At 40.2% G+C, this 20,409-nt stretch overlaps 1 protein-coding gene across 7 annotated transcripts in view; it reads left to right on the top strand.

The window, feature by feature from the left end:
* Positions 1–20,409, top strand: part of KIF1B (kinesin family member 1B) — a 142,535-nt gene that overhangs the window by 29,638 nt on the left and 92,488 nt on the right. For all 7 annotated transcript variants that reach the window (XM_045898724.3, XM_045898727.3, XM_045898728.3 and 4 more), the window contains exons 3-7: positions 8,364–8,440; positions 9,189–9,368; positions 13,083–13,148; positions 17,805–17,983; positions 18,548–18,659. In XM_045898724.3, coding sequence (XP_045754680.2) covers positions 8,364–8,440; positions 9,189–9,368; positions 13,083–13,148; positions 17,805–17,983; positions 18,548–18,659 — 614 coding nt within the window. The remainder of the gene's footprint in view (positions 1–8,363; positions 8,441–9,188; positions 9,369–13,082; positions 13,149–17,804; positions 17,984–18,547; positions 18,660–20,409) is intronic.

Raw genomic sequence — 20,409 nt, 5'->3', positions numbered from 1 at the left:
CTGGGACCATGACCTGAGCCGAAGGCAGACGCCTAACGACTGAGCCACCCAGGCACCCCAGTTTGTTCACTTTTAAAAGCCACCCCTGCCGGGGTGCCTGGGTGGCTCAGTTGTTAAAGTCTGCCTTCGACTCAGGTCATGGTCCCAGGGTCCTGGGATCGAGCCCCACGTCGGGCTTCCTGCTCAGCGGGAAGCCTGCTTGTCTCTCTCCCACTCCCCCTGCTTGTGTTCCCTCTCTCGCTGTCTCTCAAATAAATAAATAAAATCTTAAAAATAAAGCCACCACTGCTACCCCACTGTCATCTTATATCGCCTAACTCTGTCTTCCCCGAATGATACTGTCTACATTAGTTAATTATCTGACTTCCAGATTAGAATATAAGCTCCTTGAAGGTAAGAGACCAGTTTTCACTAGATACTTCAGGTCTGGGGCAATGGTAGGCACTCAAATATTTGTTAAATGAAAGAATATTTTGAACATTTGCTTTGTATTAGAATTCTTGACATGGACTAGTCATTAATCCCCACAACAATTCTATAAAGTTAGGTAATAATATTATTGTACCCATTTTACAGATAAGAAAATTGAGGCTTAAAGAGTTTGTTATATGTCAAAGTTACAGATAGATGCTAGGATAATACTGGATACTTGGGGTGGGGTGGCTAGATTAAAACCGCTATAGTATTCTGTTTCCTTCATTGCTAAAATCCTTGAAAATGTCTTCTAAAAATATTTTCTATTCCTAGATCAACTTGTATTTGATCACTGAATATTGAGTCATACTGTAAGACAAAATTCAGTTTTGGATCAAGAGACACAATGTTTTTGTTACAGGAATGGACCTTTCTCTCTCCCTGCCCCCACAAATGCTACATAGTGGAACTCATGGGTTTCTGATGCCAAGTGCAGTTCTCATGGGAGTCATTCTATAAATGGCAAGCAAAATTTCCCAAACATTCTGCAGTGGCTGCTGTGTTCTGTGTAATTGGTCTCTACACTTCCACTCATGCCTTCCTCCAGTCCACTCTCCATACTGTAGTCTATAAATGTAATCAAGTCATTCCAGGGGCTTCACCAACTCCTTGAGGTCCATCGGTGATTTGGCCCCGAGATTTTAGTGCTTTTTCTAATTCTTTGTTGTTTCTTGTACTTGAGCCACAGCTGCCAAACCAGTATCTGGATGCCACATGTGTCTTTTTGCCCAAGGGCTTCCTTCCTTTCTTGGGAAGCATACTGCCCAGTGGTTTGGAGCCTTGGGAGCCACATCTTCCAAAGTTTAGTCCAGCCTCTGGCCTTGGGCAGGTGCCTTCTTTGGTGCCTCAAATGTAAAATGGAGGTGATAATAGTTACCTACCTCATAAGGTTATTATAAGGACTAAGTGAGTGAATACATGTAATGCTTTAGCACAGTGCTTGGAACATAGTAAGCATTTAATAAGCGTTAGCTGTGGTTATCTCTCCACTTTCCCTAGCTGTCTCCTCTTTATCCTCAGCCCAGCCTTTTCTGTTTTATCAAATCAGAGTTTACGGACTCAAAAATCATCTCTCTCAAAAGTTTCTTTTTATACATACCTGTTTCTGTGTTCTTCTAGGACTCCATGCTTAATCTAGAATGGCTCTTATCATAATTTGAAAGTGTTTGTTTATTTCGTGTGATTATATGTCTGTCTCCTCCATTGGCTATTAGCTCTGGAAGGGCAGAAATAACTTGTTTGCTTGCCATTGTATCTCCAGCACATTGTCTGGCACATAATTTGTGCTTAATAAATGTGCCCAATGAATGAAAGGGTGTTTAACTTTTCCTTTCTTAAAATAGGATCTTGGGATATTTTGCAATAGTGCTGCTGCTGCTTTTTTGGCGGGGGGGTGGAGGGGGTGGGCAGAGGGAGAGCGAATCTTAAGCAGACTCCATGCCCAGTACGGAGCCCAACGGGGGGCTTGATCTCATGACAATGAGATCATGACCTGAGCCAAAATCAAGAGTTGGACGCTTAACCAACTGAGCCACCCAGGTGCCCCAATTACGCTTTTTTTGAGAAAGATGAATGTTAGCATGGAAGCTAGCACTATTTCCAACTTGGGAGACTTGGAAAACTGAGCACAATGAGTACAAGTACAGAAGGCAAAGGGGCAGGGACTGTTGGAAGACAGGCAGAAAGGCCAGGAAAATGGACTTGTTCGGTTGGATGCCATCTAACAAAGTGTTTTTGTTGAAGATCTTTGCACCATCCTGGGTACAGTGTATTCAGCAGTGGCTCAACCAGTGCTTATTGAGTCCCTGCACCTCACCCTTCTAACTGAATGTGTGTTTCAGAGGAACTGCTTGGGAAGATGAATGCTGAGAATATTAGCATTTGTTTATGTCTGTTGGTGCTTATCATATGGCACTGCCTCTTGGGTGTGTGTCTTGAGTGTGAGGACAAGAATCTGTTTCACACCCACACAAGAATCCTTATGCAGGTCAAGCTTGTCATATCTAGAACACTGGAGAAAATTTTACAGCAATAAATTTGGGTGGTAAGGTACATCTTCTGATCTGAGATTCCATATTTCCTGTGAAATGCATACTATAAGAGACAGTTCTAAAGACCTGGGGAGGAAGGGGGATTTCCAATACCTACCCCACTGTCTGCTTCCCATTATATTTTCCTTTACCCTTGTCTTTCCTGGTGACCCCCGTCAGCACATCTTCCTATTTGAAACCTGGTCATCTTTCCTTCTGTCCCCTGTTTACCCATTCCTGCTGTTTCCTAGAAGTTGTATTTCTCCTCCTGAAATAGAAATTTAGATTCCTCCTCTCCCAGAGATGAACTTTCTTGCCAGAAGTTGCGTAAGTTGGCTGCTCAGGGAGAAAAGACTCAGGAAGCGAGTTGTGTTGGGAGAGCTCTGTACCAGTTCACAAATAAGCATCACCTACTTATGAAGTCAACACTGAGTGATGCAGAAAGAGAAGTCATGGTTTCCAGCTACAAAGAAGTAACAATCTGTAAGGAAAGATAAAACTAACATAGTCATTGGTTCTTTGGGTATATATTGAGTATTTACTATGTGGCACGAGCTCTCCTTGGAGCTGGGATACAGCAGTAGATGAAACAGAATTTCTCGTGTCATGGAACCTATATTCCAGTGACTCACATGACAAGTCAGGTAGTCAGGAGTGCAGTGAAGACAAAGCAGGGTAAGCAGGTGGAGAGTGAAGGCATGCTGTTTAAGTAGGATGGTCAGAAAAGGACCATCTGATATGGTGATGTTTGAGCAGAGACCTGTATGAAGGTAGGGAGGGGGCTGTTCAGATACCTGAGAGAGTAGCATTCCTGGTAGGGCCAAAGTACAAAGGCCCCGAAATGAGAGTGTATATCTTCAGTGAGAAGGGCAGCGGGGCTGGAGTAGGGGGTGAATCACTCCAGTAACTGGGCAGTAGGTCAGAGAGGGAGTAGAGTTTTCTTCAGTGTATGTTAGGAAGCTATTGGAATGTTCATCAGAGGCATGACGTGGATATGATCTGGGTTAGTGTGAGAAAAGGACCAGTGTTTGCAGTGTGGAGATAAGACTCTCCAGGGGCCCAGGGGGAAGCCGGGAGCCCAGTAAGGAGTTACTGTCGTCTTCCAGGTGAGAGAGGTGGTGGCTTGGACTAGGATGGAAATGAAGGTGGTGGTGAGAAGCCATGGGATTCTAGAATCATTTTGAAAGTAGAGCTGACAGGATAGATCATATGTGGGGTGTGAGAAAAGAAAGTTAGAGATGACTCTAAAGATCATCTGTGAAAAGTTACTTGTGGAGATGGGTCCAGGTCTGGAGTATACTGTGTGTCCAGAGAAGTCTCAGTAGGAGGGGAAGCCTCAGGTGTGGAAATTGCTTAAAAGGGGCCTTGAAAAGTGGCATGAAAGGTGATTTTATAGGAAATAAAGCAATATGAGGGGTACAGCACTTAAAATAGAGTTATGTTCTGACTCCAGTCCTCAAACTATGCCTGGAGTCCATTCGTTGGAAAAAGTGGTGATTTATCGTAAACAAAGCCTGCACACTGATGACACGTGGCCCTGGGAGGCATGCTGCGTTTATAACAGCTTTTATGTTGGTGAAAATAGTTTTTATGTTGAAGATATTCATTAATTACTATTATTTCATTCTTATGTGCTTTCTTAGCTCAGTTGACTTTGATACAGAGAACCGTTGTATTAAATATTGCCTAATCTTGTGGTTATTCTCTCCATATTCTTTCTGTGAAAGTTGATGAACTGATATTTTATGTGTATATTGCATAGGTATGCACTGTTTTTATTTTTCTTTTTATGCTGAAAATGGTATAGGATTTAATGAAATTAAAATTGTACATGACAAAAGAAGGACATGCATCTGAGTGCCTATTTGGTGTAGGGCATTGTAGAGGATCCACAAGACATGGTCCATATACTGAAGGGATTTATAATGTGGTAGGAACATCAGAGATGTGGTGACACAGCTGTGGGACCCCATTGTAGTACTTTGATTCTGGCCATGAAATAGAATTCTTATTTTATCAGTTAGTGGATGAACTTTCCTCACTTTGGTTTAAGGACCATGGAATAGGGTTAACATATCCACCAAAATACTGAGAGAGTTAAAAACAAGATAAAATACCTATTTTTGAAAATTAGCATTTGTGTAGTGCTTTACTCATTTAATCCTGTGAACTAGATATTATCTCAGTTTTAGAGAGGACTCAAAGTGCAGCGATACCCAAGGTGACAAAAAATCCTAAATATATTTATTAAGTGTTCATCATATGTTTAGAATATTAACATATTCTAAATGGTCTTCTGATCCAAATCCCATGCCCTTTGCATTACAAGTACTGTGTCCCTCTCCCCCCTTTTATTCATCCTGTTTCTTAGTTGGGTTAAAGGAAGTAAGTTAGATCTCAACTGTTACTAATTCAGAAAGAGAAAACCTTTAGCACATTAGAAAACATTAGTTCGTTGTCCTTGGAAATAATGGCGGAGTTCATGGGCTTCTGATGAGGTGAAGGGCTGTTACTGATATTTTATTTTTATAACTGTTTTTGTTTGCAGAGTTGGGAAGTTTCAAAATGTTTTATTAGTAAACTTTTCATATATTCAAGATAGTACAATGCATATATAAATATAAAGAATTATATAAAACAAACTATCCTATTAAATAGTCTTCAGCTAACATATAGAAATTATCCCTGCTTTTTGGGGCTTACACTACCCCCTCAAACAGGTAACAACGGTATTGAGTTTTACATTGTTCTAAGGTGTTTTCTGTAAATATCTTTCATTTAGGAATTAAAATCTTTTAAATATTGTGGGTAAGTTTCATCTTGTTTGACATAACTATTACGAAAATAGCTCTTCAGAATTATATTTTGATTTACTTATTTATGTTAAAATAAAAGGGTTTTGTGTACATACAGGCAGTTACTTAAAAGGCAGCTTGGTTTCAGATCTGTAAGTTAGGAGACGATTAGATTCAGAAGTTGCAAAGATCTGGAAGGAGGGAATCTCGAGGAAGAGGAAAAGGATTTCCTGTGAATCAAGAAAATTGCTCACTGGTGTAGTGTTTCTGCTTCTTAGTACTAGGAAAAAGAGAACAAAGAGGTGGGATCTGAAAACTAGCCTTTCTTAAGTTGTTCTTGGCAAAATTGGTACCACCAGTGAGTAGCTAAAAGAGTGAGTGAAGGGGGCGCCTGAGTGGCTCAGTCGTTAAGCGTCTGCCTTCGGCTCAGGTCATGATCCCAGGGTCCCGGGATCGAGCCCTGCATCGGACTCCCTGCTCTGCTGGAAGCCTGCTTCTCCCTCTCCCACTCCCTCTGCTTGTGTTCCCTCTTTTGCTGTCTCTCTCTGTCAAATAAATAAATAAAATCTTTTAAAAAAAAGAAAAAGAGTGAGTGAAGTATGGCTTTAAAATTTTATGACAGCAAATTTCCTGGAGGTTAGAAAGTGTTTATATTAACTAGTTTTTGAGTAGTGAAGACTACTTTAGGGGTCATATCTGATGTCTTGTCATTGTCTTTATCGCTGAGCCACTGAAACCTGAATATGGTGCATGTAGCATGACACTAATTTCCATTTGCTTGGTAGAGTTTGTGTGTAGTCTTTCATCTTTTAGGAATTGTAGTCCTCATAGTTCTTAGTTTTAAATGGGTAAGGAGAGTTTTAAACAATGCCTGGGCTGTAATTTTAGGGGGCTGGTCATATACATGTGCGTACATGCACACATATGTATGCATATGCATAAAAATGCCTTACTGTGTTTGCCTTGGCAGTCGCTACATACATATAGGTATACATACATATTCTCTACCTGCATATAGGTAGAGAGTAAGCCTATAGATGATGGGTGTCTTGGCTAAGAGTGGGGACTCTGGAGTTAAACTGTCCAAGTCCACATCCTGGATTGCCACTGGCTAGCTCTGTAGCCTTGGTTTAAGTTACTTAACCTCTTTGTGATGGTATTTCTTGTCTATACAATGGCGGTAATAAAACCTCTGTCTGCCTTAGTGGTAGGGAGGATCAGTACACAGGAAGTTCTTAGAGCTCAGTGCTTATTTATAGTGCTTATAGTGCTCCACGAATGTTGGCTATTATTTAAATCTTGTCCCTAGTGCCTTTTGGTTAGAAGCACACTTCATTGCTTAGGTTGCTGTTTGTGTGTGGGGAGATGTTCTTTCTAGAACCACATCTCCTTGTCACATGATTATGTGCAGTGCAAGCCTTATTCATACTCTGTCAGCAGTTGAGATTTGAACGTAAGTGTGTGGCCATACCCGCTGGAATCCAGCAAGAGAGAGAACTAAGCACCATAGCAACTGTTGCTATTTGTGTCCTGAGCAGCAGCTGCCCTGGACAGATTTATTTTTTAATCCTGATCTCACTGATAGCCTGGGATGTGGCCGTGCCTTAGAGAAGTGGATTGGTTGAGATGTCTGGTCTTTGAGGAGATTTCATGACTACATGTTATAAAGATTCTATTCCATGTGAAATATGAGGCACTAAAGCTTTGTGTGTATGAGAAAGGAAGAGAGGCCAAGCCTCAGTGTTCAGACAGTCCCTGAAGTATAGTGTGATTGGATTAATCACACAAGAAATACTTTCAGTAGGAACAGTAAGGCTTCATGCTTTTCAGTCAAAGAGTAATTTTGGGGCGCCTGGGTGGCTCAGTTGTTTAAGCGACTGCCTTCGGCTCAGGTCGTGATCCTGGAGTCCCGGGATCGAGTCCCGCATCAGGCTCCCTGCTCAGCGGGGAGTCTGCTTCTCCTTCTGACTCTCCCCCTCTCATGCTCTCTATCACTATCTCTCTCAATAAATAAATAAAAATCTTAAAAAAAAAAAAAAAGTAATTTTGCTGTCTAGGGGCGCCTGGGTGGCTCATTTGGTTGAGCGTCTGACTTTGGCTCAGGTCATGATCTCAAGGGTCCTGGGATTGAGCCCAAGTCAGACTCCCTGCTCAGGGAGGAGTCTGCGTCTCCCTCTTCCTCTGCCCCTCCCCCCTCCTCGAACTCGTGTGTGCTTTCTCTCTCAAATAAATAAATAAAATCTTTAAAGAAAAAGTAATTTTGTTGCCTACAACAGTCTGCAGATGATTTGTGGTCTGTGATTCCACTGTGTACATGCATAATACACTTATGTACGTGTATACATATATATAACATGTTTATTATCAAATGTGGATTTCAGAAATAAGACTGTCTTTCCTATGAATACTTAATTATCAAATGCTTTTCTGGGTGCCTGGGTGGCTCAGTCGTTAGGCGTTTGCCTTCGGCTCAGGTCATGATCCCAGGGTCCTGGGATCGAGTCCCACATCGGGCTTCCTGCTCGGCGGGAGGCCTGCTTCTCCCTCTCCCACTCCCCCTGCTTGTGTTCCTTCTCTTGCTGTCTCTCTCTCTGTCAAATAAATAAATAAAATCTTAAAAAAAAAATGCTTTTCTAAAGTAGATAATAAGATATTTAAAAAGGGTTTATTTCAGGTAGTAGTTGTATTCAGTAATTTTCTAATTTTTATTTCTAATGTATTGAAATATTTATGCAAATAGTTATGTGTGGCCTGTTTCTGACTTTTGGCTGCTTATTTACGTATGGTTCAGCCATAAAATATTTACTGAGCACCTGCTATGTACCAGACTGTGTTCTGAATCCTAGTGGTACCCAGTGAATACTGATGGTCTGATACTTTTAAGTTTTATATACAGATCCTGCCTTTTAAAAGTGTGATTATTTTTATTTTTTGATTACCTTCTTCAGATTCAGTGGTATGAATTTACTGATTTGGATGTTTTGAACTTACAACATAACATCATGTTGAACTAAAGAACATGTAACCGAGTGACTTATAAAATCAAATCATTTTTATTCTCTAGGTATTATTAACCCAAAGAACCCAAAGGAAGCTCCAAAGTCCTTTAGTTTCGACTACTCCTACTGGTCTCACACCTCGGTGAGTATACTTATGGTGTAGTATAATAGAACAATGCAGGTTGTGAACAGTTTTGAAAGAGCTTGAAGGTCCAGATGGAGTACAGAGATGACCAACACCTAGGAAAATGGAGAGAGCAAGGCCCTTTGCAGTATCCTGCTTAGGAGAGGACCCCAAATCTTGTTGGCTTCTAGGGATTGTTCCTGAACTACAGTTTGCATTTGCTTCTCTTCATTACATGTTTTTAGTTTTTTGGGTTTTTTTTTTTCTGTTTTGTGCTGGAGTAGGAGAGGTTTTAAACTACTGACAGAGCCTGATGGCCAACAAAAGGGCCTGTGAAGGGGGTTGGACAACATTTGTCATTGAAAGCTAGGTTTACTGAGAAATAGCTATACTACCTGGAGTGAGTACAGGGAAGTATTTTTATATGTGGACTTGACCTGTGAGCTTTTAGTACCATTTTCCATTTAAGAAAATTTTCTTGCACATTTCTGTGAATGGAAGAGTGATACTTTTAAGGTTATGGAAAGTGACATGTAATCAAGTGTTCATGTAGCTGTTTTTATGTATGGCTGAGCTGGATGACTGTGTGTGTGTGTTTAATAAGAGAAAAATAAGCTATGTGTAGGAGGGACTTAAAAATTTTATAATATATTTTAATAATTGACTGTTGAGATTCCAAACACTTGAATTTATTATAGCAGTAATCAAATAAGTGTAGGAAAGTATACGAATAAAATGTCATTTATTTCTTCTTTTAATTGTACAGCCTGAAGATCCCTGTTTTGCATCTCAAAACCGTGTGTACAATGACATTGGAAAGGAAATGCTCTTACATGCCTTTGAGGGATATAATGTCTGTATTTTTGCCTATGGGCAGACTGGTGCTGGGAAATCTTATACAATGATGGGTAAACAAGAAGAAAGCCAGGCTGGCATCATTCCACAGGTAAGAAAACAAAAAACAACAAAAGACCTCTGTTTAATATTACTCTTAGTCTTTGATTGCTGTAACAGTTATTTTTATTTAGCAAAGATTTATTCAGGGACTATCATATGCAAGGCACAAAAACAAATCACTTGTTCCTTTCCCTCAAAGGAGCTAACAGTATGACGTGTATACATGTCTGTCTTTAAAGGTGGGGAAGTTGGCATTCTGTAAAGGTTTTGCTGTATACCCTTGTCTGGGTGTTTTATCTTTTGAACAGTGTTACCAGCTTCTTAAAAAAAAATGGTAGTATATAGCAGGCTTTGTTCTGAATCCTGGGGACGCCTGATCGGTGTTGTTGGTCAAATTTTTTTTCCCCATGTCCCATATATAGTTCATCTTTTAAGCGTGTGATTATTTTTTAGTTTTTTGGTTGCCTTATCAGAGATATTTTCCTTTTATCTTAATAATTTAATACTATCACGTTAAGCTTGAATAGTCTGAGAATTCTTTTTTTTTTTTTTTTTTTTTAAGATTTTATTTATTTGACAGAGATAGTGGGAGAGGGAACACAAGCAGTGGGGAGTGGGAGAGGGAGAAGCAGGCTTCCCACTGAGCAGGGAGCCCGATGCGGGGCTCAATCCCTGGACCCTGGGATCATGGCCTGAGCCGAAGGCAGACGCTTAATGACTGAGCCACCCAGGCGCCCCAGTCTGAGAATTCTTAAGAGCAGTGTGTTTTAACCTTGTGTTGTTTCGAATGGAGAAGGGTTGTGACATAGGTATTTAGAAGGAACTTCCCTCATTAATAACAGAAATGTGGTTTGCTTTTATTGATGATATTTGGAATTAATTTTAAAGTGTTTTTTGTTGTTTGTTTTCTTACTATAGGCCTAGTGTGACCTCTCTGTATTCTGAGATACATAAGAGAGCAATAGCTGGGGCGCCTGGGTGGCTCAGTCATTAAGCGTCTGCCTTTGGCTCAGGTCATGATCCCAGGATCCTGGGATCGAGCCCCACATAGGGCTCTCTGCTCGGCGGGAAGCCTGCTTCTCCCTCTCCCACTGCCCCCTGCTTGTGTTCCCTCTCTCGCTGTCTCTCTCTCTCTGTCAAATAAATAAATAAAATCTTTAAAGAAAAAAAAAAGAGCAATAGCTACTTTTTCTTTTTTTTTTTTTTTTAAAGATTTTATTTATTTATTTGAGAGAGAGAATGAGAGACAGAGAGCACGAGAGGGGAGAGGGTCAGAGGGAGAAGCAGACTCCCTGCCGAGCAGGGAGCCCGATGTGGGACTCGATCCCGAGACTCCAGGATCATGACCTGAGCCGAAGGCAGTCGCTTAACCAACTGAGCCACCCAGGCGCCCAATAGCTACTTTTTCTATTGGATTATTGGACTGTAATTTTAAATTCAGCTGTATAATTGAAATGCTTAACTATCAGTAAAAATTAAGAATTTTTCAGAAAAAATCGAATATATTGGCATATTTTCTTCTGTAAAAAATATATGTCAATATTAAGACATATACTTGGGAATTGTCCTTCTATATATATAAGAATAGCAATAATTATAATAATAATTAGAGAAAATACTGTGTGGCATTCACCATGTGCAAGCACTGGTCTAAGTGTTTTACAGATATTTGCTCAGCTAATCCTCCTAGTTTGATCCTACGAAGTAGATGCAGTTGTTACCTTTATTTTATTGTATTTTATTATTTTATTTATTTCCCTCATTTTAAAGATGAGGAAACTGAGGCACAGAGAGGTCATGTCACTTGCCCAAGGGAGTGGCAGAGCCAGAATCCAAATTCAGGCAAGGTGGTTCTGGAGGCTTTGCTTTTACAACTATATAATACTTCTTTAGGAATGAAACAATTTTTTGTAGATTATAGCAAGTTATACTAAACAGTCCTTTTATTCCATCATCACACTTAGTTTCTCCTTCCTTCTCCTTTAATTTGTTTTTGTGTAATTACATATATATCTCTTTTCTGGTAGAATTTTGGAACATTTTATTTTAATGCAAAAGCATTAATTTTTGAAAATGGGATTATCATTTAGAAACTGCCATTTATAATAAAGGATGGGGAGAGTGAAATTTTGTGATTTTTCCTGATCTAGAAAAATTAATGTTTTCTATTGGAAATGTCACTATGAGATAGAGTAGCCTCTTATAAAGGGCTTGGAATCTTTTTTTTTTTTTTTTTAAAGATTTTATTTATTTATTTGACAGAGAGATATACAGTGAGAGCAGGAACACAGGCAGGGGGAGTGGGAGAGGCAGAAGCAGGCTTCCCGCTGAGCAGGGAGCCCGATGTGGGGCTCGATCCCAGGACCCTGGGATCATGACCCGAGCTGAAGGCAGACGCTTAACGACTGAGCCACCCAGGCGCCCCAAAGGGCTTGGAATCTTAAGACAGAGGAAAAGGGGAAATTTTATAGTCAAAATTCTTCTTCTTTTTTTTTTAAGATTTTATTTTATTTTTTATCTTTTTTAAGATTTTATTTATTTTTGACAGAGAGAGAGAGACAGCAAGAGAGGGAACCACAAGCAGGGGGAGTGGGAGAGGGAGAAGCAGGCTTCCCGCTGAGCAGGGAGCCCGATGCGGGGCTCGATCCCAGGACCCTGGGATCATGAACTGAGCCGAAGGCAGACGCTTAATGACTGAGCCACCCAGGCGCCCCTAAAGATTTTATTTTTATTTTTAATTTTTAAAAAGATTTATTTATTTATTTGAGAGAGAGAGAGTGAGCAACCATGAGAGGGGGGAGGGTCAGAGGGAGAAGAAGACTCCCTACTGAGCAGGGAGCCAGATGTGGGACTCGATCTGGGACTCTAGGATCATGACCTGAGCTGAAGGCAGCCACTCAACCAACTGAGCCACCCAGGCGCCCAAGATTTTATTTTTAAGTACTCTCTACATCCAGTGTGGGGCTTGAACTCACAACCCTGAGATCAAGAGTTGTATGTTCCATTGACTGAGCCAGCCAGGCACCTCATACTATCAAAATTATTCTTAAATACCTTTATTTACTCCCTTGAAAGAGTATGCATTCTCTCTTTATACATATGTATGCATGATTTGTAATGTATATAATAACTGGCAGTATAAAATAAAATTTATATAGCATGATAAAATGTGTGCAAAATGGTTTTTTTTGTTTTGTTTTATTTTTGTCAGAGAGTGCACATGCACACAAGCAGGGGGAGTGGCAGGCAGAGGGAGAAGCAGGCTCCCCACTAAGCAAGGTCCCAATGCGGGACTCAGTCCCAGGACCCTGGGATCATGACCCTAGCTGAAGGCAGACACTTAACCAACTGAGCCACCCAGGCATCCCCAAAATGTAGTTTAATATTGGTTTGACTGCTACATAATAATACTAATAGTAGAGTCACAGTTACTCTAGGATAATGTGAAGAATTGAGTTCACATAAATTTAATGTGCCAGGGACCTAACAGAGGAAGAGACAGAACTCCTCCTCTTCCCTAAATGGCTTGCTTTCTAAGGAAACATTTCTGGGGTGCTGTCATCAAGGGAGAATAAAGATGAGATGAGGAGAATGCATTCACAACTGTCCCCTTATTTCATTCAAAGCCATTCTCCTTTGATGTTGTTGTCATTAATATTTTGAGAAAGAGGAAAGGGATCTCACTAATTTGTTTAGCATTCATGGGTATCTTTGTAATTCTCTCATTTATGCTGTTCGTGCCTCTCTCCTTCTGCTTCTGTAGTTATGTGAAGAACTATTCGAGAAAATCAATGACAACTGTAATGAAGAAATGTCTTACTCTGTAGAGGTGAGTACAACCGTGGGTTAAAGCCATAGGCCTCTGGACTCCATTCCCTCCAGTGTTACTTTTCAGTGGTCCCAAATGATGACTATAGATCACTTAACTACTCCCCCAATTTTGTATTCTTAGACTATTTTTAAGTTTTGTTCATCATCAATAATGTTGCAGTTAAATAAGTCAGAAGCTTGTTCATAAGCTTTATTTGTAGTTACTTCCTTTATGTATCAGGTTGTCAAAACAATACATGTGAATTGCCAAATGGCTTTTTAGAAAGAAACACTGTACCAATTTTCAGTCCCATCAAGAGGGTGTAAGCACCCATTGTGTCCTTGCCAACTTTTAATATTTTTGTTTTTTCTCTGCCAACTTGATAAGGGCACTCTTTTTCACTTATTTAAATTAAAGTTTTTTTGATAATTAGTGTAATTGAACATCTTGTAAATTATGCATATGCCTGTTTATATTTTGGGATTGCAGTGTTTATCTTAATCATTTGTGTGAACTCTTTCCCCCTTTCATATTTATTAATAGTGATTTTTGACATGGTTTTTAAAATCTATATAATCAGATCTCTTCTCCTTTTCCTCCTTTATAATTGCTTATAATCTTAGACAGTTATTCTTTTTTTTTTTTTTTAAAGATTTTATTTATTTATTTAACACAGAGAGAGAGAGAGAGACAGCGAGAGAGGGAACACAAGCAGGGGGAGTGGGAGAGGGAGAAGCAGGCTTCCCGCCGAGCAGGGAGCCCGATGTGGGACTCGATCCCAGGACCCTGGGATCATGACCTGAGCCGAAGGCAGACGCTTAACGACTGAGCCACCCAGGTGCCCCTTAGACAGTTATTCTTCATCCAGCGTATACTCCAGCTCTTTGAAGAGGGGTTTTATAGAATTATATATATTAATATAGTTGATAAACATTTCTATTCATTGATATGTGCTTTTTGAGGCTGTTGTTTCACTTATCTCCAGTTTTGGTACTCAGTTCTATAGAAACTGAAATTACTAAAGCGTTCTGTTAACATGAGCCTGTTCTGAGACATGAAGCTGTTTTTAAGCAAACTTGTTTTTTATGTATGTGTTGTGATTTTCTGTAGGACTTACACAATTCCTAGTTGACCCACCTAGCTGGTTTGGGTTTTTTCTTTACCTACAAAGTGTTGCATAAATTTATTAATTTTAGAGAATTCTGCCTTGTGACTATGATACACCAAAAGGGGAATGTGCAGCTCTAAAAATATTTTTTGTTAAAATTAATTCTCCAAATAACTTGTCTCATCCTATAACTATTCTTTTTGAAGACTAGGTGTATAGCAAATGAAAATTCAGTAGATTTTTTTTTTTAAGATTTTATTTATTTATTTGAGAGAGAGAGAGAAACAGCATGAGAGGGGAGAGGGTCAGAGGGAGAAGCAGGCTCCCCACTGAGCCGGGAGCCCAATGTCAGACTCGATCCCAGGACTCTGGGATCATGACCTGAGCCAAAGGCAGTCACTTAACCAACTGAGCCACCCAGGCGCCCAAATTCAGTAGATTTTTATTCTTATTAAAATATCACATATTTTAAATAAATTCAAAGGATAGAGAGTGACAGAATGTGACAATTTTTTGAGCTTATAGATAATAAAAGAAGATGCCATTTCCTTTCATATCGGAGTTCATAGGCTTGCTTGGAGTGCAGTGTAGATCCCTAGTTGATACTCTGGTTCCTTACATTTGTGGGACCTCTACCTCCTCTTCTGCTTCCCTCTGTTTGCTCCGGCCACACTGGCTTTTTGCTGTTTCTGGAACAATAGGAACTTTCCTACCTCAGGGCCTTTACATTTACTTTTTTTTCTGCCTGAAATTTTCTTCCTTTGGATATCTTTTTTTTTTTTTTTTAAAGATTTTATTTATTTATTTGAGAGCGAGAGAATGAGAGATAGAGAACACATGAGAGGGGATAGGGTCAGAGGACGAAGCAGACTCCCTGCCGAGGAGGGAGCCCGATGCGGGACTCGATCCAGGGACTCCAGGATCGTGACCTGAGCTGAAGGCAGTCGCTTAACCAACTGAGCCACCCAGGCGCCCTGGATATCTTTTTTATCGAAGTGTTTCACCTCCTTCAAGTCATTCGCTCAGTCTTACCCTCTCAACGAAGTGTACTTTGACCAACTTAATTAACACTGCAACTTGCCCTCCACCCCGGCACTGCTGGTCTCTCTTGTCCTGTTCTTTTTCCCTCCATAGTAATCATCATGTTCTAACCTACTTTATAATTCTCTCTGTTTATTTATGTATGTGTTGTTTATTTTTATTTAGAATCATAAGCTCGCTGGGGCAGGGATTTTTGTCTGTTTTATTTACTGATGTATGCCCTGTACCTAGAAAGTGCCTGGAAGATAATGCAATTTGCCAAGTGGGGTCTGTAATGGTTGCCTCAGAAGTAAAAGAACTAGTGCTGGCTTGAGGTGGGTTTGCATGGTAGAAAATAAGTAGCAGAGCACAGCAGCCTTTACCTCGGTTACTTGGGTTCCCAAGCTTCCCCACACCTTGGTGAAAAGAGGTAAGTTTTCCAAGAAGATATAGTATCTTTCTGGGATTCTGGAGTTTATGTCCAAGTTTAAGTACTACACAAGAATGAATAAAGCACCATTTCACTTTGTAGGAAGACCTGCTTTAAGAAGGAAAACTCGTCGTCCTGTTGTTTTAATCTCATAGGGGATCAGTTACTTCAAGGGTTCTCAATATTTAAAAAACTGATTTTAAAATACAGTATAAATATACAGTCAGATCTGAGACTGAGTGAAAGAAAAAAGCAATAGAAATGGAGATTCTGTTGTTTCAGACACTCAGAAATGTGTCTATAGAAATTTAAAGTTGACAAGTGCTGAAATTTTATTGTGTGCTCGACTAGCTCAGGATACACAAGGGAAGACCATAATGAGGCTTCCTGTGGTGAATTTCCCCTAGTCCAGAGCCTTATTTGCTTAGAAGTCTGATCTTACAGATAGATAAATCAGGATCAGAAGCATCCTTCAAAGCCAGACTCTCTTTTTTTTTAAAGATTTTATTTATTTATTTGAGAGAGAGAGAATGAGAGACAGAGAGCATGAGAGGGAGGAGGGTCAGAGGGAGAAGCAGACTCCCTGCCGAGCAGGGAGCCCGATGCGGGACTCGATCCAGGGACTCCAGGATCATGACCTGAGCCGAAGGCAGTCGCTTAACCAACTGAGCCACCCAGGCACCCTCAAAGCCAGACTCTTTAGTGAAGCTCATTTGACTTATGTTATGAAACCACTAGTTTTGTTACTTTCCCTTGAGGAAAACTCTTCCCTAGACCAGAACACTCAGTATTAGCAAGCCTGGTATGTTATCTTTGTATCTTCCTGTGGACAGACTTCTGTGGAACCCTGTCGGTTTTTTAGTGAGCATGGAATTAGAGAGGGAGGAGCTGACTAGACAATTGAGATGCTTGCTTGGCTCAGGTAAAGAAAGGATAGTCTGAGAACTTCATCCCCGTGATAGGAACGGTCTGCTGGTGGGATGGGAGTTCCGGTAGTGTACTTGCTGAGGCTTCCTCTTCCTTCACAAGTTATGGATGGGTCCCACCATGCCGTCAGACTCCCTGCTGACCAGTCCTCACTCCTTGTGGTAGATACATGGTTTGTGTGTGGTCAGTCTTACAGTGCTGGGGTTGCTGGTCTCTTTTGTCTTCCCTGCTCTGGAATATCGATACTGTTTCTTGATTTTAACACTAATAGAATTTTTATTTCCAAGCTTTTAGAGTAACCTCACTGTAATCCTTAACTATTGACAACAGCATACATTTTTAAAAGTGTATTAGTAACTGGTAAGTTGCTACTAAAAATGGTATTTTTTCTGACTTAGACAAATAGTGGCTACTGATTGCAGAGGTAGCCTTCTTACCTCCTTTTCTTTCCTGAGACCGTCAGAAGGCTGATTCTAAGCTAGTCAGTGATGTCTGTGCAACTGTTAATAGAATAAAATGGACTAGACCTATGGCATTTCCCTTTATAAAGATTGCTGATCTCGGGCACCTGGGTGGCTCAGATGGTTAAGCATCTGCCTTCGGCTCAGGTCGTGATCCCAGGGTCCTGGGATCAAGTCCCTCATTGGGCTCCCTGCTCAACGGGGAGCCTGCTTCTCCCTCTCCTTCTCCTGCTCCCACTCCCCTGCTTGTGCTCTCTCACCCTCTCTGTCAAATAAATAAAATCTTAAAAAAAAAAAAAAAGATTGCTGATCTCTCATTGTAGAGCTTTTTTTAAAAGTAATCTCTGCGCCCAGTGTGGGTCTTGAACTCACGACCCCAAGATCAGGAGTTGTGTGCTCTACTGACTGAGCCAGCCAGACGCCCCTAATTGTAGAGCCTTTTTTTTTTTTTTAAAGATTTTATTTATTTATTTGACAGAGAGAGAACACAAGCAGGGGGAGCCGCAGAGGGAGAGGGAAAAGCAGGCTCCCTACTGAGCAAGGAGCCTGATGCTGGACTTGATCCCAGGACCCTGAGACCATGACTTGAGCCGAAGGCAGATGCTTCACCAACTGAGCCATCCAGGCACCCCAGTTGTAGAGCTTTTAATAAAAATTGTTAAACTTTTTTTAATGTATAGTATTTCTTTTTCCAAGTCCTCCAGTTCACTTTAATAATTTGCTCCTAGGTGAGCTACATGGAAATTTACTGTGAACGAGTACGAGACCTGCTGAATCCAAAAAACAAGGGTCATTTGCGTGTGCGTGAACACCCACTTCTTGGCCCATATGTGGAGGATCTGTCCAAGCTGGCAGTCACTTCCTACACAGACATTGCTGACCTCATGGATGCTGGGAACAAAGCCAGGTATGGTAGAAATAGACTAATGACTGAAGGCTTTGGCACATTTTCAGGTCCTTTATTCCCAGTTAAGGATTTGAGACCACCTTTATACTTATGAAAGTTGCTTTAATTGTAGATCCTCTGATCCTTTGGCTGTGCTGGGGTAAAAAGTAAGGGCTTCCGCATAGTCAGCATCTTCTCATCAAAACAATGCAGTGCTGAAACATGTCAGAACTTTGGTTAAGTTTTAATATCAGGTTTTGATTAAGTCATGGTAAAATGTTGGATAATCACATGCCTATGGAAGTAACTGATTGCAAAATAAAGAATACAAATTAAATGCGTCGGTGGTTTCTAAAGGGACAATTGAGGTATGAAAAATGATTCTGATGGGGGACCTTTCGAGTTGGGGATAACTTGATAGACTCACAAATAAGGTGTATTGAGAACAATTTATATAAGTGACAATCTCATGATCTATGAATAAAGTTGTTGCTTGTGATTGTTATAGTTAACATGGAGCCTGCTGTCCATTTTAACTTTCATCTAACAATTCCATTGTCACATGTCACCTTTATGTTTATTTAGGACGGTGGCAGCTACCAACATGAATGAAACAAGTAGCCGTTCCCATGCTGTGTTTACCATTGTTTTCACCCAGAAGAAACATGATACTGAGACCAACCTTTCCACTGAGAAGGTAGGACAACTTCAGTGTCCGGGCTTGAGTTGTATAGAATGGGGATTTTCAGAAGTCCCTCTTGCTACCCTCTGCATCTTATGGAGGGGAGAAAGTTGCCCTTTAACTTAACGGTGAATATTTTGTATCTTTTGCTTGTCATTTTTATTCCCACTCTAAACCAATTCTGAGCATGGGTTTTTGAGTGAAATTGCAAGATAGAAAATAGGCTTAAGAAAAAACAAAGACATTGGGTCTCAAAAATTACTCTGTGCAAGAGAGTTAAAGTTAAGCAGTTGTGTGGGGAGAAAATCTTCCTTTTTTTTCTTCTCGACTAGAACCTCTTAATTAACTTGCTTGGTATATAGGTTTTTTTGTTTGTTTTGAGCTCTGATAATGTTATTGTGGGATTAAATATTTAAGCAAACAATTAAGCAGACAAGGTGTGTTTTTCCTTGGAAAGTAAAGGACTGCACAGCAGTCCTGATGCTCTTCGAATACCTTGCTTGTTAATGTCTCCTTTTCTACAGTAGGTAAATATAGTAGACTTTGGAGTTAAACTGCTTGATTTAGATCCTGCCTCTACCACTTTGCAGCACTGTTACCTTGGGCAAGTTACTTAACCTCTTTGTGCCTCATTTCCCCAACGTCATAGGATTGTTAAGATGATTAAATATTGATACAGGTTAGTGCATATAATAGTGCCTGGCTCAGAGTAGCCATTCAATAAATGTGAATTTTAGCGTTGTTATTGTTAGTAATAAATTTATGTTGAATTCTTCTCTGCCTACATACCTAAGTAGCATGCAGCTGGATTTTTAAACCAGAAGTTAGATTTATTATACTGGCAGTGATAAAAGATCCTTTGCCTTATAAACTGAGTTCTTTGTGATACTGACAACACTAAAAACTAGGATCACCTTTTACTTAGTGACTTGTTTTTAGCTGAAAATTATTTTACTTATTTTAAAATTTTTTATTTAAATTCAATTTAGTTAACATATACCATATTTATTAGTTTCAGAGGTAGTGTTCAGTGATTCATCAGTTGCGTGTAACACCCAGTGCTCACTACATCAAGTGCCCTCCTTAATGCCCATCACCCAGTTACCCCATCCCCCCCCCCCAGCAACCCTCAGTTTGTTTCCTAGAGTTAAGAATCTCTTATGGGGGGCGCCTGGGTGGCTCAGACGTTGAGCGTCTGCCTTCGGCTCGGGTCATGATCCCGGGGTCCTGGGATTGAGCCCTGCATCGGGCTCCCTGCTCCGCGGAGAGCCTGCTTCTCCCTCTCCCACTCCCCCTGCTTGTGTTCCCTCTCTCACTGTGCCTCTCTCTGTCAAATAAATAAAGAAAATCTTCAAAAAAAAAAAAAAAGTCTCTTATGGTTTGTCTCCCTAGCTGAAAATTATTTTAAAAAAACATACCCTTCATATAGGTGATCAGATAACTTGACACTGCTTAGCTAGTTAAAATATTAATGCTATTTAGTACATCTTGTGTGAAACCATATTATTCTTCTATGATGTCGCATCTACAAAAATAATGATGTTAATCCTATAACCATAGCTTCTTTGATAATCCATTTTGGATACTTTTGTCTCACTTTCCTGAAGCTTTATTTTTTTTAACAACTTTATTGATTTGTTGAAGTACAATAGACCACACATATTTAAAGTATAAAATTGGATTCCTGTGTATGCACCTTTAAAACCAATATCATAGTCCAAGTCATTACCACGTCCATTCCCCTGAAAAGTTGCCTCATGCTGCT

This window comes from Mirounga angustirostris, unplaced genomic scaffold (genome assembly GCF_029215605.1).
Source record: "Mirounga angustirostris isolate CCGP_5_RB_7025 unplaced genomic scaffold, mMirAng1.0.hap1 SCAF_4, whole genome shotgun sequence".
Taxonomy (NCBI): Eukaryota; Metazoa; Chordata; class Mammalia; order Carnivora; family Phocidae; genus Mirounga; species Mirounga angustirostris.
Note: the sequence above shows the minus strand (reverse complement) of the source record. Positions and strands in the feature narration are given on the sequence as shown.